At 42.8% G+C, this 20153-nt stretch overlaps 1 protein-coding gene across 2 annotated transcripts in view; it reads left to right on the top strand.

Annotated features, from left to right (window-relative positions):
- Positions 1–1870: 1870 nt before the first annotated feature.
- Positions 1871–20153, top strand: part of SLC9A7 (solute carrier family 9 member A7) — a 144137-nt gene continuing 125854 nt past the window's right edge. Inside the window, exon 1 of one of the 2 annotated variants that reach the window (XM_057538739.1) lies at positions 1871–2505. In XM_057538739.1, coding sequence (XP_057394722.1) covers positions 2178–2505 — 328 coding nt within the window. In that variant the 5' untranslated portion in view covers positions 1871–2177. The remainder of the gene's footprint in view (positions 2506–20153) is intronic. The other variant, XM_057538738.1, reaches the window with a different exon arrangement.

Here is a 20153-nt window from a genome sequence, read left to right as displayed (position 1 = left end):
GATTGCTGGATCATATGATAGTCCTATTTTTAGTTTTTTGAGGACCCTCAGTACTGTTTTTCATAGTAGCAGCACCAATTTACATTCCCACCAACAGTGCACAAGGGTTCCCTTTTCTCCACATCCTCACCAGCATTTATTATCTCTTGTCTTTTTGATAATAGCCATTCTGACAGGTGTGAGGTGATATCTCATTATGGTCTAGATTTCTTACATGGAAGCTCAGGGCTCCAAAGTGAGTGGAGAGCAAGAGCGTTAAGAGTGAGCCAGGCAGGAACCCGATTGCCTTTTCTGACGTAGCTTTACAAGTTACCACATTCTATTCTTTGAGGCAATCGTAAGGGTCTACCGAGGTTCAAGGGGGGGGGTGAACATAGATGCCACCTCTTAATGCGGGAGTGGCAAAGTTCTGGAAGAACATGTGGGATTGGAAACACGGTTTCTGGCGCTTTTGGAAAACACGATCTGCCATAAGTACTATGAAATCTGTACTTTTAAGGTAGCTCCTGAGTTGTCCTCAGTGTTACCTATAGAGAAAAGCTTTTCCCTTGACTTTTGGGAATCCAAGAGGCTGTGATATTAAATATTATGCTCAGTGAACATGGCTTTTAGTGACTCTCCAGAAATTAGATTTTCAGCAAACATGGCTTTTAGTGAGTCTCCAGAACTTAGATCAAGTTTTCCCATTGGTTAACTTTCTCTGTGACTATCCACATTTTTAGTGTTTGCAGTTTTATTGGGAACCTGCATGGAACTTCAAGGTATATGGATTTTGTAGGGGCTGTGTGACAGTCTGGAGGAACAGGGAGAGATGCTAGCTAAAATCTAGATGAAGAGATTCCCCTGCTGCAAAGAAGGTACTCGGCAGCCTTGGCAGCGTGCTCACCTAAAGGGGAACCAGAAAGTCTGCAGTGCTCCACATATCTTTCCTACCTAATACCATCTCTACCCTATTACTACTCCTTTTAGTTAAGCATTGCTCTCTTCAATGAATCCTCTTAAAAATGCAGACTCCTCTGGGAGACAAAACTTGGACAGTTGGTACGGACTTCAGAGTGGTTCAATAAACGCTTATGAGCACAGTGCTAGGCGCTGGCAATTCAGTGATTAATTAACTCAATCTCTCTTTTCTTCCTTGACCAGAGGAACAAGGTAGATTGAAAATTCTTCTTCCTGAGGATTTGTTCCGAGAGGCTTTATCATTTAGAGTCCACTTTACGATTTTTTTTCCAGACCTGGGCCCGGTCTTAAGAATCATCCAAAACTCCCTGGGCTACCAGCAGGTCAACATAAAAGGGCCACTAGGGTAACTGCCCCTCCCCAACCACCTGCTGCTCATCTACCTGGAATGGCAAGTGTCCAGTTCCTTCTGGTTCAACCCGCTTCCCCCTGAGAGTTAGTTACACAGTCCAGAATAAGAAGTCAGTCTACTTGCCAAGTGGTAAAGGTGCTATTTTAACGCTCTTCCCTCATTTCAACCCCTTATCGGTCCTCACTTTGGGTCAGGCTAAAGCCGAGGTTTGAATGAAGCCTGGCGGATTCTGGGAAGCCCGGAATGCTGGAAGGCACTCTGAGAGACGTGGGAAGAGAGGTGTAGGGGGTAACGTGGCTTCGAGGCTCCTCGGCTTCTCCAGAGTCCCCACTTTCCTGGGCCCAGGGCGGCTACACACTGGCCGGAGATCAAATACTTCGAGTGGTCCCAGACACAGGACTCGAGACCGCACATCCAAGAGGATGCTCCTGCCAGGCACGGGCGACCTCTGGCGTCCCGTTTACGAAGCGCGGCGGCGAGTGCCCAGGAAGTGGCCCCGCGAGCCCAGACGGCCTGGCCAGGTACGCCGGGACCGGGCGAGGAGCTCAGAAGGCAAGGGGCCAGCGGCCCCGCCCGCAGGCTGCAGGGCGACAGGCGACCCCGCTGGGGAGGCGGCGCGGCGGGCGCGCGGCACGGCCGGGGGCCGGACAGGTGCGCGGGCGGGGGGCGGTGCTTGGGGATCCTGCGCACTGCGCGCGCCCCTCCCCCAGCGCGGCTCCCGGCGCGGCCCCGGCCCCGGCGCGAACGGGAGGAGGAGCTGCGGCTGCAGCGGCCACTCGGGCAGGTCGGCGGCGCCACGGGAAGCCGCCGACGGCGCGGGCTGCCGGTCCCAGCGCGCAGGAGGCGCGCGGGCGGCGCTGGGGCCATGGAGCCTGCTGACGCGGCACGCCTCGGCCCGGAGCGGGTGGTTCGGGCGCTGCCACCGCGGCTGCTGCTGCTGCCGCTGCTCCCGCTGCTGCTGGGTCGGGGGCTGCGCGCGGCGGCCTCGGCCTCCTCCTCTGGGGCGGCGGCCGAGGACAGCAGCGCCATGGAGGAGCTCGCCACGGAGAAGGAGGCGGAGGAGAGCCACCGGCAGGACAGCGTGAGCCTGCTCACCTTCATCCTGCTGCTCACGCTCACCATCCTCACCATCTGGCTCTTCAAGCACCGCCGGGTGCGCTTCCTGCACGAGACCGGGCTGGCCATGATCTACGGTGAGCACCCCGCACCCGCGCCCACCGTCCCCGACTCCCCTCGGCCGCCCGGGCTGCTGCGCTCCCCGCCGCCCCCCCTCGCCGCCTTGTGCTCCCCCTTCACTTGCCGACGTGTTTCGTTTCTTTTCCGTTTCCCGCTGCGACGGTCTTGGTTCCCAAGGTCAACTGTCTGCATTTTCGGGCTCCCTATTACCATGAAAAAGAATTCCACCCCATTTCGACGTTTCTTCAAGGGGAACCGGGAAAATGAAAGGCACCGGGGTGGCCTGGTTCCGTCCGGTCGGTTCTGTCTCAGCTTCGCCCCCTCTCGCGCCCCCGTCCCCCGCCCCAGTTCAGCTCCACAGGGTGTGTGCGGTGGCGGGAGGTGGGTGACCTCCCAGGGACCGCACCGCCCCAGGAAGCAGGCCACCGTGAGGGTGGGGCGAGGGCTGAGCGTTCCTCGGCTTGGGTAGCGGCTGATGGGGCTTGGTGGATGCCGCCGCGTCCATGGTCAACCTGGGTGGGCGCCCACTTCTGACATCTGTGTTCCCGGATCTCTTGTGAATAAAGTCGAAGCTTGAAGCACTGTGAAAGGTGAGCGTGGTCCAGGACTTAAGAGTGGTGCACCGCCATGGCGGGCCTAGTCGGGGAGATGGGCACGCCTCCCACCCTTATGTCCAGGTGGGAAGTTACACCCGGTTACTTGCCTTCTCTAAGCTAAGAGGAGCTTTCCTATTCCTCAGATTGTAAGAAGGACGCGACTTCGAAGGTACATTTAAGGGTGTATGAAGAGGAAAAGTAGTGGTTTTAATTCTGGAGTCAGCCTTCTTTTGTTGTGAAAGGTGGGCTAATGCCACCATCCTTTTCTGGATTTAATGGCACACGGTGTTTTACATGCACAGTGGTCAGCACAAATCTTACCTTACAACATGGATGTCAGCCACAATCTGAATCATCCCTCTTCCCTCGCCATGCCCCCCCCCTTCCGCCCCCACCCCCGCCCACCATGACATGACTCCAAACTGGAACCAAGTATTCTCTTTTTGAATTTAATTCAGTGGAGCGAAGGCCCGCGTTGGCATCCTCATGTGAAATAGATGAGCCCACTTCACGACTGTTCCCAGTAGGGAACATTTGACTTCATCACTTATACTGGAGGGATCTCTCCACTCAATTTCCATTCAGGGTTCCCTGATAGAGAATGGAAAGCAGACACCTTAATCTTTAATGTGACAATTACCCTTGGCCCTGGGCCTTGCTTCTCATGGTTCTTGATTGTTGACAGCCCAGGCTGATGGCCACCAAGGGTATGAAGTGCTGTCGGGGAGCCCTCTAGTTCTAAAGAGGGAGTGGCCTGAACAGGTCTTGAATTGAAACAGGACCAGATCTAAAACTGAGTTTGGTTATTGCAAATTATAGGTGTGAACACAAATCTGGCCATTCTTTAGCTTTGTGGTTTGTGTCAGTCGGTGACGACTGATGCCCAGGCTGCAGGTAAGCTCGAAGGTTTCCTGAGCAGGTAGCAGAGTGGGGAGTTGAAGCATGTTGTCATTTCAGGCGATTGACTCTGCCATAGCGCAAATGAACATTGCCTTTATATGTATATAGATAGCCATGAAAATATTTTTATTTTATAGCCCTTAGATCCAATTCATTAAAGTACAGTGTGAAGTACTTTTAGAAGGTAGATTTGACAGGCTCATAAATACATGCTCAAGTGCATGGAAATGGGATTTAAAAATGGATTTTCTGAGGAGTACTCCATGTTCTTAGCAGCTCAGTCACCTTTATCTTAAGGCTTCAACACAACAGTGGAATTTTCCTTTGTGGATATGTACTTTTTAAACTCATCTCAATCTTTTAGTCATTGGGATTGTGCTACCAGTGTACTGTTTCATTTTGTCTTGCGGAAATCTGGTTTAATTGATGGTGCTCAGAAAACGCCACATCCTCCCATAGCATTCTCTGTAATTTTGTTCTGTGTCTTTGGGTTTTTTAATCTTACTTTGAAATGCATTAAGAAATTTGTTTGTCAGAGTGAGATGTCCTAGGCTCTGCCAAATATTAATATTTTGATGTGGGTAGCCTATAACTGAGAGAAAATATTTCTCTTTTTCTCAGGGATATTTAGTCTTCTGTTTCAAGTGCCCCCCGCCCCCAAATCTGAATTCTAATGTCATTTGATAAGCTAACTAGCCAATATATACTTAGACTATTGGGATAGGGAATCTGATTAAAATTCGGTATGAAAATCTTCGAATACTTACGTGAATGCAGTACAGATTTCAGGAATTCTCTTTCTTAATAGTAAGAAATCAGATTTCATTTCTCGATATCAATAGAGGAAATGAGTAACTGTCCTGTTGCCTCTGAGTAATAAAGGACAAAAAGATCTAAGGAAACATTTGTTAAGTATCTGCTGTGTGCTGGGTGCCCAACTTAATTTATGGAGGTAACCAATTTAACTTTTAAATGTTGGTAAGTTTTCATGAGTGAAAAGAGTTCAGCTGCGAATTTCAACTCTTTACTTTGAAATTAAAAAAAATCGAATTCCTGCCACTTTAAAAATATTTAAGTGGTACTTTGAGAGGGAAGGCTTTAATATTTAAAATAAGTTGTGATATATACATATATATGACACAATATATTAATATATAGTAATATATTAAAATGTGATAATATATGTATTTGCTGGTGTAGTTGTAAAATATCTCTGGAAGGACATGCAATAGACTAGTACCATTGGTTTCCTTGGTGGGGAGGAACTAGGTGGGTGGGACGTAGGGGTGGGAGGGAGACATCACTTTAGACCCTTTTGTGCTTTCTTTTTAACCTTGGAAGTGGAATCACCTAATAGCATGTCCATGCCTCCATTCTGTGGCATTGTTGTGGCATTTTAAGATGCTCCTCAAATCATCCAGTTTGATGCCCGCTTCTCCCTATTCAAATCACATTGTTATCAATTTTCTGTGATCTTTCAGTTGTTGACTGTACCCATGAAACTTTTGGAACCCTCTGTTTGGAAGGGAGACAAAACAGGGAAAGGGGAAGAGATTTTCCCTCCTCTTCCTCGCTCCTTTTATCCCACTATCCCCCCAAAAGAGTTGATGTTACTTTAGGAGCGGTGTGTACAGATAGATCCCAAAGGACCTAAGGACAATAAGAGACACGCTGTGAATGCTTAGCATTTAAATTGAAAGGAATTCCCCTACTCACCAAGGGACAGTTAGAAGCACTCCTCCTCCGTGGCCACTGGTCCAGGCAGCTACAAGGGAAGGTGACCAAAGACTAGACTCTCCAGGGACGTTGAAGGCAGCCCCCCAGACCCTGCGATGGGAGCTGCAGGGCAGTGGGTAAGGTGCTTGCCTGGCACCAGTCTAACCTGTTTTGTCAGGGCAGGGAGCTCCCAGCTGCCTGGCTCGGTACGTGATTAAGTGCCATCCTGAAGTTACCGAGCCCCGCATGTCTGTGCAGCAGAAACAGCGAGTGTTTGAGGCAGGGAAAGGTGTCATAAACAGACTGTGTCAGTTAATTGTGGTTCTCTCTTGTGTGTACAGTGGTTCCACTTCCCCCATAATGTTTTTGTGACAACTGATAAAAGGGGCCAGAATATCTAACTTTGCCATGCTAGCCCACCACCTGCTTCTGGCTTCCCCCTCCTCCACGCCCGCCAACTTTCCAAGTACATGTTGGTCAGCCCCTCCAGGTTCTGTGGACCGTGGGCTCATTGTTGTCTTGTTGAAGCTGGATTCCTAAGCACAGGCTGAGGGTGAGTTCAAAGCCAAAATCTGAAAGAGGAAATATGGCTTTTTGCAGTAGCATGAAATTAACATTTGAGCCTGTGAGCAAACATTTCAGAACCACCCTCTTCCTGGTTAATCCGGAGCCCTTACTTATTTATTTATTTTTAAGAGCCCTTCACTTTGGCCCTAGTTTGGGGAAGCTCTGTATAGTCTCCGTTTGGTACCAGATCCCCTGGGTTCAAATGTTGGCCCTGTTACTTATAAAGCTGTGTAACATTGGGCAAGCTCTCTGAGCCTTAGATTCCTCTTTTCAAAAATGGAGACAGTGCCACTCACCTCACAGAATTTTTGTATTATTGTGATATTGTAAAGGTCAAGTGCAGTGTCTGGTACTTACTTGGTAAATATTAGTTCTCATTTTCAATTTAGATTTGTGATTCTTTGGCCAGCATTGCTACTTGAGCAGAGACCTGCTGTAATTTTAAAATGCATTAGGATACAGTTAGTGGGAGTGATGAGAATCGTAATTTTTGGTGGGCTATTTGTTAATACTTAGAAAAAAAATTACAGGGTAGCTATTCTACTCTTTTATCCAGCAGTCTCCATTCTTGGACTTTATTTTTCAGAAATACATGCACTAGTATGTTACGTTATATAGATGGCAATATTTGTTGCAGCAGAAACAAGTTGCAATACTCATTAAGAAGGAACTGGTTAAACTACAGCACATTCCCACTAAGGAATACTATGCAGCTGGGAAAAAGAGGTGTTTTGAGATGTCCTTTTAGGGCAGCTGCCCACACATAGTGTTGTGGGAAAAAACAAGGCACAGAGCAGTATGTATAGTATCTCATTTATTTTTTTGAAAGTCATATGATGTATATACATAAACATGATGCATATACATTTATATATGATATGTGTGCTCGGGAAGGATGCACAAACTTAGCAGTGGTTATCCTTTGACAGTGGGGCCTGTTGTTGAGAGGGAGAAAGGGGAGATGTTACTTTTCCTTTTGTACTCTTCTGAACGGCCTGAAATTTCTATAACACTGACACATTACTTTTGCAATTGAAACATTTAAAAATAAAGCAAACAAAGAATAGATACATGTATATGTATAACTGAATCACTTTGCTGTACACCCGAAACTAACACAACATTGTTAATCAACTATACTCCAATATAAAATAAAAATTAAAAAAATAAAGCAAACACCTTTTTTTGTAGCAAAAATGCATTAGAAATAGATTATAAGTTGTGTGGTTGGGTAACATTAGTTATTTAAAAGTTAGAAATGGAAGTAAAATGTGTCTTAAAATTAGAAAGATGACATTTCCTGAAAGCATTTCTTAGAACCTTTTTGGAATGATGTAATTAGAAATCACCATTTCACAGCCCCCAAGGACAGTTGATTTAGACAAGGATTTTCAGTGAATTCCAGAGCCATAGGTGAGGGGTTGTTGGGGGAACATGGTACTTGCGTGGTGCTGAGTATCACCCCACAGATTACTTACCTATCACAAAGGAAAGAAGGTACCTTTACAGTGGAGAGGTCTGGCAGTCACCATCTTATACTCAAGTCATCAAATTTATCCTTGGTCCTTGTGGAACTATCTGGTATTATGTGCCTCCTGATGTGTTGCAAGAGGAAGCATACAGCTTTACCTATGTAGTATTCGTCCTCAAAATGTTTCATCTGAATCTAATCGAGGTTTAGGCACATATTCCAGTTTATAGGAAATATAGGGGATAGAGAAATAAGTTATAAAATACCATGTGAAAACGGGCATATCCAAAATATGGGACAGTCTACAAGACAGTTGGTCTTGGTTTCTTCAAAAAGTCTATGTCAAGGGAAACAGAACGGCAAGATAAGTGACTGAATTGTGTCCTCTCAAAATTCATATGTTGAAGTCCCAATCCCCAACGTGATGGTCTTTGAAAGTGGGGCCTTTGGGAGGAGATGAGGTTTAGATGGGGTCATGAGGGTGGAGTCTCCATGATGGGATCAGTGCCCTCTCTCTTCTACCATGTGAGGATACAGCAAGAAGTCAGCAACCCACAAGCCAGGAAGAGCATCCTAACCAGACACCGAATCTGCCAGCACCTTGATCTTGGACTTCCCAGCCTCCAGAACTGTGAGAAATAAATGCTGTTTAAACCACCCAGTCTATGGTATTTTGTTCTAGCAGCCTGAGCAGACTAAGACAGTGTTCTGAGTTAATGGAGACCAAAGAGACATAACCAAATGTAGCACAGGACAGTTGATTGGCTCCTGGTTTATGAAAATGAGCTATAAAAATGTTTTGGGGACAGTTGGGGATATTTGAATGTGGACTTGGTATTAGATGATATTAGGAAATTACTGTTATTTTCTTAGGTGTGATAATTGAGGTTATTTATATAGGAGAATGTACTTATTTGGAGATGTAGGCTGAAGTATTTAGGGGTGAAGTGTATGAGTCCTAATGTATGCAACTTTCAAAAAGTTCAGTCGAAAAAAATTCACCACATACATAGAGGAAAAAATATGGCAAAATACTAGCAATTGTTAAATCTAGGTGGTGGATGAAAAGGTGTGCTTTATATTCTTTCAACTTTTTTTATGTTTTGAAATTTTCATTAAAATAGAAGATTGGGGGAGATGTTAATAACCTCCCTGTAACTTCTTAGCTGGTAACTTTGTTAACTGTCCTGTCTAAAATGTTGTACAGGTGAGGCTGTCTACAACCCATCTGTTACTCTCATTAAACTCTTTCTGGCATTGTGTAACACTGACTTTAGGTTGCATGAGATGATGTTAGGCTTACATGACTTAAGAATCAGTAACTTCTTTTTCATTTCAGTTTTTTGGTTTGATTTTTAGGTTCACTTGTCTTTTGAAAAACTGCCTCTGTTCCACTTAGAAGAGAGTATATGTTAGGAGACTTTTCTCTTTTGGTTAAATCATGCTCCCTCTCTTAATCATTGTGGATATTTGTATTAGGGTAATGCTAGCTGTTATAATAGACCAACCCCAAATTTCTGTGGCCTAACCAGAGAAGAGTTCATTTTTTACCTATGTAATGGGCCAGTGCAAGGGTCTGGCAGGTGGCTCTCCATGTGATGATTCAGGGACCAGGTGTCTTCCATCTGTGGCTTCCCCATCCCTTGGGGCTTTGGAATCCTCTCCCTCCAGCCAACGAATGAGGCAAGAAAAAGAAGATCATATGGGGAAGCCTTACACACTAAGCCTGGAAGTGTTGCACATTGCTTTGCTGCTTCTGTTGGACAGAATTTGGTCATGAGGCTACACCTAACTGGAAGGGAGGCAGGGAAATATCGTCTAGTTGGAGTAAGAGGAACAGGTTTGGAAAGCAGCTAGCCAAACTCTGATGAAGTATTTGATGAGTACTTTGTAATACATAATCCAGAAAAGAGAAGTAGTAGGATTTGCATGCATATTTCTTGTTGTTGTCAGCTGTTGATAAACTAAATTTTGTATTTTAAGTGATCCAGTTTGAAGAGGGCATTCATCTTGAGTTTATGAAGTTGTTTCAATAGACCTATCAGCATTACCTGGGAGCTTGTTAAAAATAGCATGTCTGGCCCCAGACTGACTGAGAATGTCTCAGTGGGGCCCAGAAATCTGTGATTCAATACACTACCAAGGTTTTTTTCTTTTAAATACTGAAGTTTGAAACTCACTGCTATAGAATATTTAAGTTTTCACCCTTTAAATACATTCACGATGTTGCTTGTAATTAAATAAATGCAGGAAAGAAATAGCAACTGTTTATTGAGCACCTGCTATAATAGTCAAGCACCATATTAAGTATTTTGCATACTTTAAGCCATTTAACCTTCACATCAAATGTATGAAGACTGTATTATTGGCCCCATTCTGCGAGATGAAGAAATTGAAAGTTAGGCTTAGTACCTCATTTGTTTAGAGTCACATGTTTGAGATTGGTAAATGGGGATCTATTAAAGGATGAGATCAATAGGTTGAGGATGTGTTTAGCCAGGATAGAGCAGAACCTGAATCGTGCCCTGATTACCTGGTTCCAGGAGGTCTTTGAGGGAAATCCATGCCCAGAGTATAAAACAAAGCAAAGTGACCATTTATTATTAGCTGGGGCTTTGTCTCCAAACTCCAGTGTACAGCTGCAAGGGGTGAGGCTGGCCAGTTTGGAAGAATCAATTTTCCTATGCTAGATCTGTCTGGGGCCCTTGAATCCAAGTAAAGCCAAGATACCTGCTCATTTGTACCCCAAAGGCCACATTCCAGGTGTTACTGCATTGATATGTGTTATGGACTGAACATTTGTGGCCTCTCAAAAATCATCTGTTGAAGTCCTAACTCCCAGGGTGATGATGGTATTGGGACATTTGGCCTTTGGGAAATAATTAGATCATGAAGGTGGAGCCCTCATGAATGGGATTAGTGCCCTTAAAAAGAGGCCCCAGAGAACTCTCCACCATGTGAGGATACAACAAGAAGTCGTCAGTGTACAACCCAGAAGAGGACTCTCACCAGAACCCGAACATACTGGTACCCTGATCTTGGACTTCAGCCTCCAGAACTGGGAGAAATAAATTTCTCTGGTTTATAGGCTGCACAGTCTATGGTACTTTGTTATAGCAGCCCGAACTAAGACAGTATGACAGAAGGCTCCCAGTGTTATGGAGGAATGTAGTCAAGCGATGATCAGAGTGGCTGCACTAGCCCTTCTCAGGTGGGAGCAGTTGCTTAAAAGTTTTCTCATCTCTAGACATCGCTATCACAGAGGTGGGGAAGCGGGTAGAACTGGGTCTGTCAAGCGCTCGGGTCTCTCTGCTCTTACTGTGCTAGTTGTCACAGGCATATCATAGTCTCCTGGAGAGATTTTCCAAAACACAATACATGAGAAAGAAGCCTGGTGCAGGCAGGAATGTCTCTTTTGTTTGCTCTGTCTCTGCCCCTAGAACAGTGCCTAACCCATAGTAGGTGCTATGGGAATATTTGTTTAATGGATTCTACTTTGTCTAACAAAAAATGAGATGCTGTAATACTACTTAGCATTAAAGGTCCTTCCTTCAAGTTGTTGTGCCCCGGATTCACACTGAGAGTGAAGTTTCTGAGAAGGAAACCTTTGTTTGTGAAAACATCTGCTTGAATCACAGCGAACTGTTTAAGAAAGGAGAATGAAGGGATAGGTGAGTATGTGTTTGCAGAAAATTGTATATTTAGCTAATAAGCCACATGGTGGGTTTTTCTTTCTTTTTTTATTGTGGTAAAATATATATAACATAAAATGCCATTTAAGTTATTTTAACTGTATAATTCACTAGCATTAATAACATTCATAAAATTGTGTGGCCATCACCACTATTTCCAAAATTTTTTCATCACCACAAATAGAAACCTTGTACTCATTAAGTAATAATGCCCCATTCCTCCCTCACCCTAGCCCCTGATAACCTTTAATCTACTTTCTGTCTCTATGAATTTGCCTGTTCTAGAGATTTCATATAAGTGTATTCATACAATATTTGATCTGTTTCACTTAAAATAATATTTTCAAGGTTCATCCATGTTGTAGCAGGTACATGAACTTCATTCCTTTCTGTGGCTGAATAGTATCCCATTGTATATATATGCTACATTTTGTGTATCCATCCATCAGTTCAGGGACACTTGGGTTGTTTCCACCTTTTGGCTATTGGTGGTATAATACTGCTATGAACATTTGCATACAAGTGTCTGTTTGAGTTTCTATTTTCAATTCTTTTGAGTATATACCTAGAAGTGGAATTCCTGGGTTGTAGGGTAAGTCTGTGTTTAAATTTTTGAGGAACCACTGAACTGTTTTCCAAAGTGGCTGCAGTATTTTACATTCCCACCACAACGCACAAGGGTTCCAATATTGCCACATCCTTTCCTACTTATTTTCTGTTTTTTTTAATAGTCACCCTAGTAGTTGTGAAGTGGTAGTTTATTATGGGTTTGATTGATGCTTCCCTAAGGACTAATGATGTTGAGCATCTTTTCATGTGCTCGTTGGCCATTTGTATATCTTCTTTGGAGAAATGTTCATTCAAGCCTCTGTCTATTTTAAAAATTTGGTTATTTTTTGTTGTTGAGTTGTAGTTCTCTACATATTCTGGATATTATTCTCTTATCAGATATATGATTTGCAAATATTTTCTCCTATCCATTGGGTTGCCTTTTCACTCTATGATAGTGTCCTTTGATGTGCAAAAGTTTTAATTTTGATGAAGTTCAGTTTATCTATTTTTTCTTTTGTTCCTTGTGCTTTTGGTATCGTATTCATTGTAAAATCCAATGCCATGAAGCTTTCCTCATATTTTCTTCCAAGAGTTTTATAGTTATAGCTTTTATTTATTTATTTATTTATTTGGCCACACCACGCGGCTTACAAGATCTTAGTTCACCGACCAGGGATCAAACCCGGCCCTGGCAGTGAAAGCGCCGAGCCCTAACCACTGGACAGCCAGGGAATTCCCTGTTTTAGCTTTTAAATTTAGATCTTTGATCTGTTTTTAGTTAATTTTTGTATATGGTGCTGTTTTCTTAATTTCCTTTTTGGATTGTTCATTACTAATATATAGAAGTATGACTGATTTTTTGTTTTTGGTATTGATTTTATATCCTGCAGCTTTGTTGAATTTGTTTATTATCTCTAACAGTGTGTGTATGTGTGTGTGTGTGTGTGTGTGTGTGTGTGTATTCTTTAGGGTTTTATGTGTGTAAGATCATGTCATCTGCCAGTGGAGATAGTTTTACTTCCTTTCAGGTTTGGATGCCTTTTATTTCCCTTTCTCCCCTAATTGCTCTGGTCAGAACATCCAGTACTACGTTGAATAGAAGTGGTGAAAGCAGGCATCTTTGTCTTGTTCTTGATTTTAGGGGAAAAGGTTTCAGTCTTTCATCATTGAGTATGATGTTAGATGTGTTGTTTTTCACATATGACCTTTATCATATTGAAAATTCCTTTTTATTTCTAGATTATTGGGTGTTTTATAATGAAAAGGTGTTAGATTTGTCAAATGCTTTTTCTGCATGAATTGAGGTGATGATGTGGGTTTTTCCCTTCATTCTATTAATGTGGTATATTACATTGATTGACTTTCATATATTGAGCCACCTTTGCATTCCTGGGATAAATTACGTTGGGTCATGGTGTATAATTCTTTTAATATGCTGCTGAATTCTGTTTGCTAGTATTTTGTTGAGGATTTTTGCATCTGTGTCTGTAGTTTTCTGTTCTTGTCATGTGTTTGTCTGGCTTTGGTATCAGGGTAATGCTGGCCTCCTAGAGTCAGGAAATGTTCACTCTTTTTCAACTTCTGGGAAGTTTGAGAAGGATTAGTGTTAGTTTTTCTTTAAATGTTTGGTAGAATTCAACAGTGAAGCCATGTGGTTCTGAGCTTTTCTTATTTGGGAGGTTTTTGATTATTGATTCAATCTCCTTGTTATAGATCTATTCAGATTTTCTATTTCTTTTTGAGTCAGTTTTGATAGTTTGTGTCTTTCTAGGAATGTGTTCATTTCCTCCTGAGGGGCTCAACAGTATATTTTGAGCAGGCAGAAGAAAGAAGTAGCAGTTTAGGTTTATACTCAACAAATCTTTTCTTATCACTCTTCTCCATATCTACCTCTGTAACACATTTTAGGTAAAGACACACTGACCTCAAATTATCTTAGGGTATTAAAACAGTTGATTCACAGATTACTTTGTGTTGAGTATAGAACTAACTAGGTGTAGCAGAGACTCCAGTTACCTCCCAATATCCATTCTCCCTTTCATCTTTCTAATGGAACCCTGATTTTTAGCTCAGCATATTTCTGTGCAATGAAAGCACTGCATTTCCTTACCTCTCTTGCAGTTAGGTATGGTCATATGACCAAGTTCTGGCTTAAAGACTAGAAGAAGTGTTGTGTGGAATTAGTGCAAAGTATCCTTAAAAGGAAGGGAGCATGCCCTTCTTCTGCCATGCCTTCTGTCATCTTGAATGTGGATGTTATGGCTAGATCTCCAGCAGCCATGTTGGATCAAGAGGTAACCTTGGGAATGGAAGGCATTTCTGGCAATACAGTTAGATGGAGCTGAGGTCTCTGATAGCATAGAGCTGCCATGCCAGGCTTGGACTACATACTTTTGGACTCCTTGTAAGTGAGAGAGAAATGGGTCTTTGTTGTTTGCTGCTGAACCTAATTGTAACATTTACACCAGGCTCTGAGTTCCACTTGGAACTCGGGTGTCACATATGAGGCTCTTTCAAGGGCCTAATGCAGATGTTCAAGACTACAATGGATATGGCACTGCTTGGGATTCTAGGAGAGGCTAAAGAGTAGGCAGTACAGATCCAAAAAAAGGGTTTGAGGAAAGGGTTAAGATTTAAAGTACCACTTATATTTTGGAACTGTTTTGGGCATTTGACGATCACCCACACATTTGGTGATTTGCTAGAAAGACTCATGGGATTTAGAGACATTTGTAGTCACAGCTATGGTTTGTTACAGTGAAAGGATACACAGCAGGATCAGCAAAGGAAAAAGACATAATGGGTGGAGTCTGGAAGAGTCTAGATGTGGGCTTCCAAAGGGGTGGGGTTTCACAGAACAAGCTGCTTCCTCCAGCAATTAAATACAGCAGTGCCTGCACAGTGTTTCTGCCTAGGGAAGCTTGCTCAAGACTCGGAGTTTTTTTTCTTTTAATTGGGGACTGATTAGGTACTGTTACTGAAATTTCTGATTCCCAGAAGAAAGCAGGTGTTCTCTATGAATTACATTTGCAGAAACTATCTAGCAAGACCGGTATGGCCATATTCAGCATTCCAGGCACATAAAACAACCTTATCAATTAGTAGCATAGGGGATATTTTATCCTGGCCAAGTTCCCAGGAGCTATTGCACGGATCAATCATACAAGCAGGGCCTCCTAGAAATAGCAACATCAGGCCTATTATGTTAACCTTTCCCTGTGTTATCAATTGACTGTTAGCTTTTTGTGTTCCTGAGGGTTCTTTGGTTTCAAGACACTTTTTTTTTTTTTTTGGCTGCGCCTCGTGGCATGCAGGATCTTAGTTTCCCGAACAAGAATCAAACCCGTGCCCCCTGCACTGGAAGCACGGAGTCTTAATCACTGGACCGCCAGGGAAGTCCCACTTTTATTTTTAAAATCATTACTTTTTTAGATTTATTAATTTTATTTTAAAAATTATCATAAGTAATATTGACTTTTGGCATACAGTTTTATGAATTTTACAATATATATAGATATGTGTAACCATCACCACAATTGAGGTGAATATTAGTTCCTTCACCCTAAAAAACCCATGTTACCACCCTACTCTGACAACCACTGATCTGTTCTCCATCACTGTTGTTTTGTCTTTTCAAATGTCAACATAAATGGAATCTTTCAGTATGTAACCTTTTGGGATTAGCTTTTTTACTCAGCATAAGACCTTTGAGATTTATCCATGTTGTTGCATGTGTCTATAATTAGTTCATTTTTATTGCTTCCGTTTTATGGATATACCATAGTTTGTTTGCAAGTTGAGGGACATTTAGGTTGTTTCCAGTTTTTTTGTGATTATGAATAGAGCTACTATAAATATTAGCATACAGGTTTTTGTGTGAATGTAAGTTTCCATTTTTCTATGGTAAATACCCAGGAGTGGGATTGATGGGTCATAGGGTAAGCGTATGTTTAACTTTATAAGGAAACTGCCAAACTGTTTTCTAGAGTAGCTTTACATTCCAACTAGCAATGTGTAAGCGTTCCAGTTGCTCCACATTCTCTTCAGCACTTAGTATTGTTAGTATTTTTAATTATAGCCATTCTAATAAATGTGTAGTAGTATCTCATCGTGGTTTTAATTTGCATTTCCCTGATGCTGAACATCTTTTCATCTGCTTATTTGCCATTCACGTATTCTTTTTGGTCAAGTGACTGTTCAAGTCTTTTGCCCATTTTCTAATTGTATTGTTTTCTTTGAATTTTGAGAGTTTTTTATATATTCTGGAATCAAGTTTTTTGTTGGATATGTAATATGAAATACATATAGATACACACACACACACACACACACACACATATATATATATATATTTTTTTTGGCCACACCACGCAGCTTGCAGGATCTTAGTTCCCCGACCAGGGATTGAACCCGGGCCCTTGGTAGTGAAAGTGCAGAGTTCTAACCACTGGACCGCCAGGGAATTCCCTCAATTGCCCATATCTGTATGGATGTTTTTCTGGACTTTCTCCTGTGTTCCACTGATATCTGTGTCTAGCTTTGTGCCATTTCCATACTGTCTTGCTTGCTGCAGCTTTGTAGTGCATCTTAAAATTGGGTAGTGTGAGTCCTCCAATTTTATTCTTTTACAAAATTGTTTTAGTTCAAATCTTCTATATTCTTAATGATTTCCTATGTAGATCTATCAATTATTCACCACAATTTTAGGGCATTTTTATCACTCCCCCCTCAAAGAAACCCTGTATCCATAATCCTTTCAGGTTATTCTTTCTCCTCATATGCATATGTTGATCTCTTCTGAATACCTGAGGTAGAGACCCCTTGTGGATCTCCAGGATTCTTTCTCTGTTTAGGTCTCCTTTCTGGTGCTCAGTCCTAGGAACTTTAGCTGCTTTTGTATCCAGAATCCCAGCTTTGTCAGTTTCAGGAGTTGGCTAGACTTTGTCTCTGTTTTCCCTCCCTATTTTGTGGCTTGGAAACGCTCTTAAGGCAGTAAGCTGGAGCAATCAAGGGCTTACCTCATTTCCCCCCATCTCTCAGGGTTCACTCTTCTTCATTGCCTCATGTCCAGTGTCTTGAAAACCATTATTTCATGTATTTATGTTTGTTTTTGTTTCAGGCATGAAGATAATTCCAGTCCCTCTTTCTCTTTCTTGTCTGGAAGTGGAAGCCTTAATTCCATGAAGGAGTTTTGGTCTTTTTTTTTTTTTGTCATTGTGACCCCCATACAGACTCTTTTTCTTTTATTTTTCTTGAACTGTGGACTTCATGTGTGTGTCTGTGTTTTTATGCAGTTATGCATTTTTATATACACATGGACACACATTTAAAACAAGTCTACCGTGGATGGTCTTATTCTAGTCTAGGAATCTGTTGGCTACTGTACATTTTTGCTGTTGAGAGAACTGGGGAAGGAAACAATTGCATTCATTAACAGAGTAGGCTATGAATGGGCCAGAGTGATTCTCTTCAGTGACATGAATGAGAGAATTGTCTCTTTTCAATGGCGGTGTTGTGCAGAGTGTTTATGATGGCACTGGAGAGAGACACAGACAAGATGGTGATACCGTAGTGTCGCCTGAAAGAAAAATGCACGACGTGAAAGTTGTGAGTTAAGTTTTATTCGGGGACCTTAGCCTGAGAGACAGCCTCTCAGATAGCTCTGAGGAACTAACTGCTCCTAAGAGGTAATGGAGGAGCTAGAATATGTATGAACTGGTGGGCGACTGCAGTGGCTAATGGCTTGACCCTTGCAGAACTGGAATGGCAGGCAACATTTTTTTTTTCTTTACAGTAGTGATTTTTATTCATTGTGGGGAAATCTGGTAAAGAGTGAAGCTCTGATGTGGCAGATGAAGTCCCAATCACAGTCCACTCAGGAAAAAAGAGGCAAGTAGTGCAGTAGGAGACAACTGTGAACCAAGGCATTGGAAGAGCTGAGAAGCCAACCAGCGTGCATTGAAGCGACCTAGAGATAAGGAACAGCAGGAAGCCACTGTCACCCCTGGGGCGGGCATAGGGAGAAGGTGGTGTTACCAGAGCCCGGGAGTGAGGTCGCCTGAGATACCCTGACTTCTCTCCTCTCACCCTCTAGTCTCTTATCAGTGCCACCCATTGGATTAATTTAACTGGAAGCCACTTGCAAGGGGGCCTGGAAAAGTAGTTTACAGGCGTCCCCCCTCTTTTCCCGTCCCCTGCAACACATAGCAGAGCAGCAAAGGGCAGAAAGTGGATATACAAGGGAGGAGGAAAGCTGCATGGTCCGGGTCAAAAGAGCCAGTATTCCTATCAGCAGTCTGGAGGAAAGGAAGCTAGGTGTTGAGGCACAAGCTACATTTGCTATGATAATATCTGCTTAAAGGATGAGATGAGGTAATTATGATAAACAGTTGTTCACATTTGAAATGTTAAGTTTATGCATTAACAAACCCCACATCAGCTATTTTTTAAGATTATCTACTGATGTTGTTTGATTGAGTTATTATATATTATTTAGGGAGAGGAAGTGGTGGTAGATATGAGGAGAGACGGGAGGACCCTTTTTATTTTTATTTTATTTTTATTTTTTATTTGGCCGTGCCATGCGGCTTGCAGGATCTTTTTTTTTATAATTTTTTTTATTTTTATTTATTTATGGCTGTGTTGGGTCTTCGTTTCTGTGCAAGGGCTTTCTCTAGTTGTGGCAAGCGGGGGCCACTCTTCATCGCGGTGCGCGGGCCTCTCACTATCGCGGCCTCTCTTGTTGCGGAGCACAGGCTCCAGACGCGCAGGCTCAGTAATTGCGGCTCACGGGCCCAGCCGCTCCGCGGCATGTGGGATCCTCCCAGACCAGGGCACGAACCCGTGTCTCCTGCATTGGCAGGCAGATTCTCAACCACTGCGCCACCAGGGAAGCCCCCGGCTTGCAGGATCTTAGTTCCCTGACCAGAGATTGAACCTGCGCCACGGCAGTGAAAGTGCCAAGTCCTAACCACTGAACTACCAGGGAATTCCCAATAAGTTCTTTTTTTAATGGAAATTATTGCAACCCAGGCAAGAATATCAGTTATTTCAAACTGATCAGAATCCTTGATTAGATATTAACACTATAAGAATATCCAGTCTGTTTGCTGGATTAACAAAATGTTCAGCGAATTGTTAGTACATTATACTTTGCTTGACACAGTCTTTTAATATTTTAAATATCTAGACTTTGTGGGAAAAGGCTGCATATAAGATATAACTACACTTGAAAAACTAATCAACAGGCTTCTGGTTTCAGCTCAGAGATGTGGACTGTAGAGTTCCCATCCTTACAACAAGAAAAAAGAGGGACAAATTGCAAATTAATGACTTTTCTTGAACCCAGTGGAAAACTAAGGTTTCCGGGCTTACACCTAACCCCAAATCAGGAGAGATGCAGGTGCCACTGCAGGGAGAAATAGCACATGAGCATTTGCTTACCTGGGATAGACACTGCCAATGTCATATAAGCCAATAAGATTAAATTGTTAATGAATTACTAAAGGTTGGGGGCCATAGGTATAGAAGGTTCTGTCTTGCAGACTTTTCCTTCAGGATCCCCACCAGGTGCTCACAGGGAAGATCAGGGAGACTCCTGAGAAAGTGTCTCCCATGTGCTGACTAGGATAGCAGAACAACAGCCACTGCCAAAATCTGCCCAGACATGTCTCCTCATCTCCCAAAGGAACAAAAGTCTTAATCTGCAGGAAGAAGGGGAACAAAAACTGGTGGAAACCCACTGCAGCTGGGAAAGGAGAACAGGAAAAACAAAGAAGCTCTACTCTTAGGGAAGGAAAGGAATACCATAACTCTGGGCACAGAATTTTGCTTGGAAGACGATCACATGCTTATGGAGGCCACAACCCCAAGACCCGGGGCCACAGTACCTATCTAATATTGATGATTGACCGGAACAGAAGAGACTGCCCCCATCTCCCACCTCCCCACTACCAGGCTAACAAGCATTAAGTAAACATAGCAATAGAACTGATAAAATGGAATCATAAAAAATACTAAATAAGACCTAGAGAAAGCAGAAAGACAGGGGAAAAAAATGAAGAACAAATGGAACAAATAAAAAACAGCTAACAAGATAGATTTTAACCCCACCATATCAGTAATCACTTTAAATGTGAAAATGTGAATGGTCTAAAAGAGATTGTCAGATT

The sequence above is a fragment of the Balaenoptera acutorostrata genome, chromosome X (genome assembly GCF_949987535.1).
Source record: "Balaenoptera acutorostrata chromosome X, mBalAcu1.1, whole genome shotgun sequence".
Classification (NCBI taxonomy): domain Eukaryota; kingdom Metazoa; phylum Chordata; class Mammalia; order Artiodactyla; family Balaenopteridae; genus Balaenoptera; species Balaenoptera acutorostrata.
This window is presented reverse-complemented; position numbering and strand designations above follow the sequence as displayed.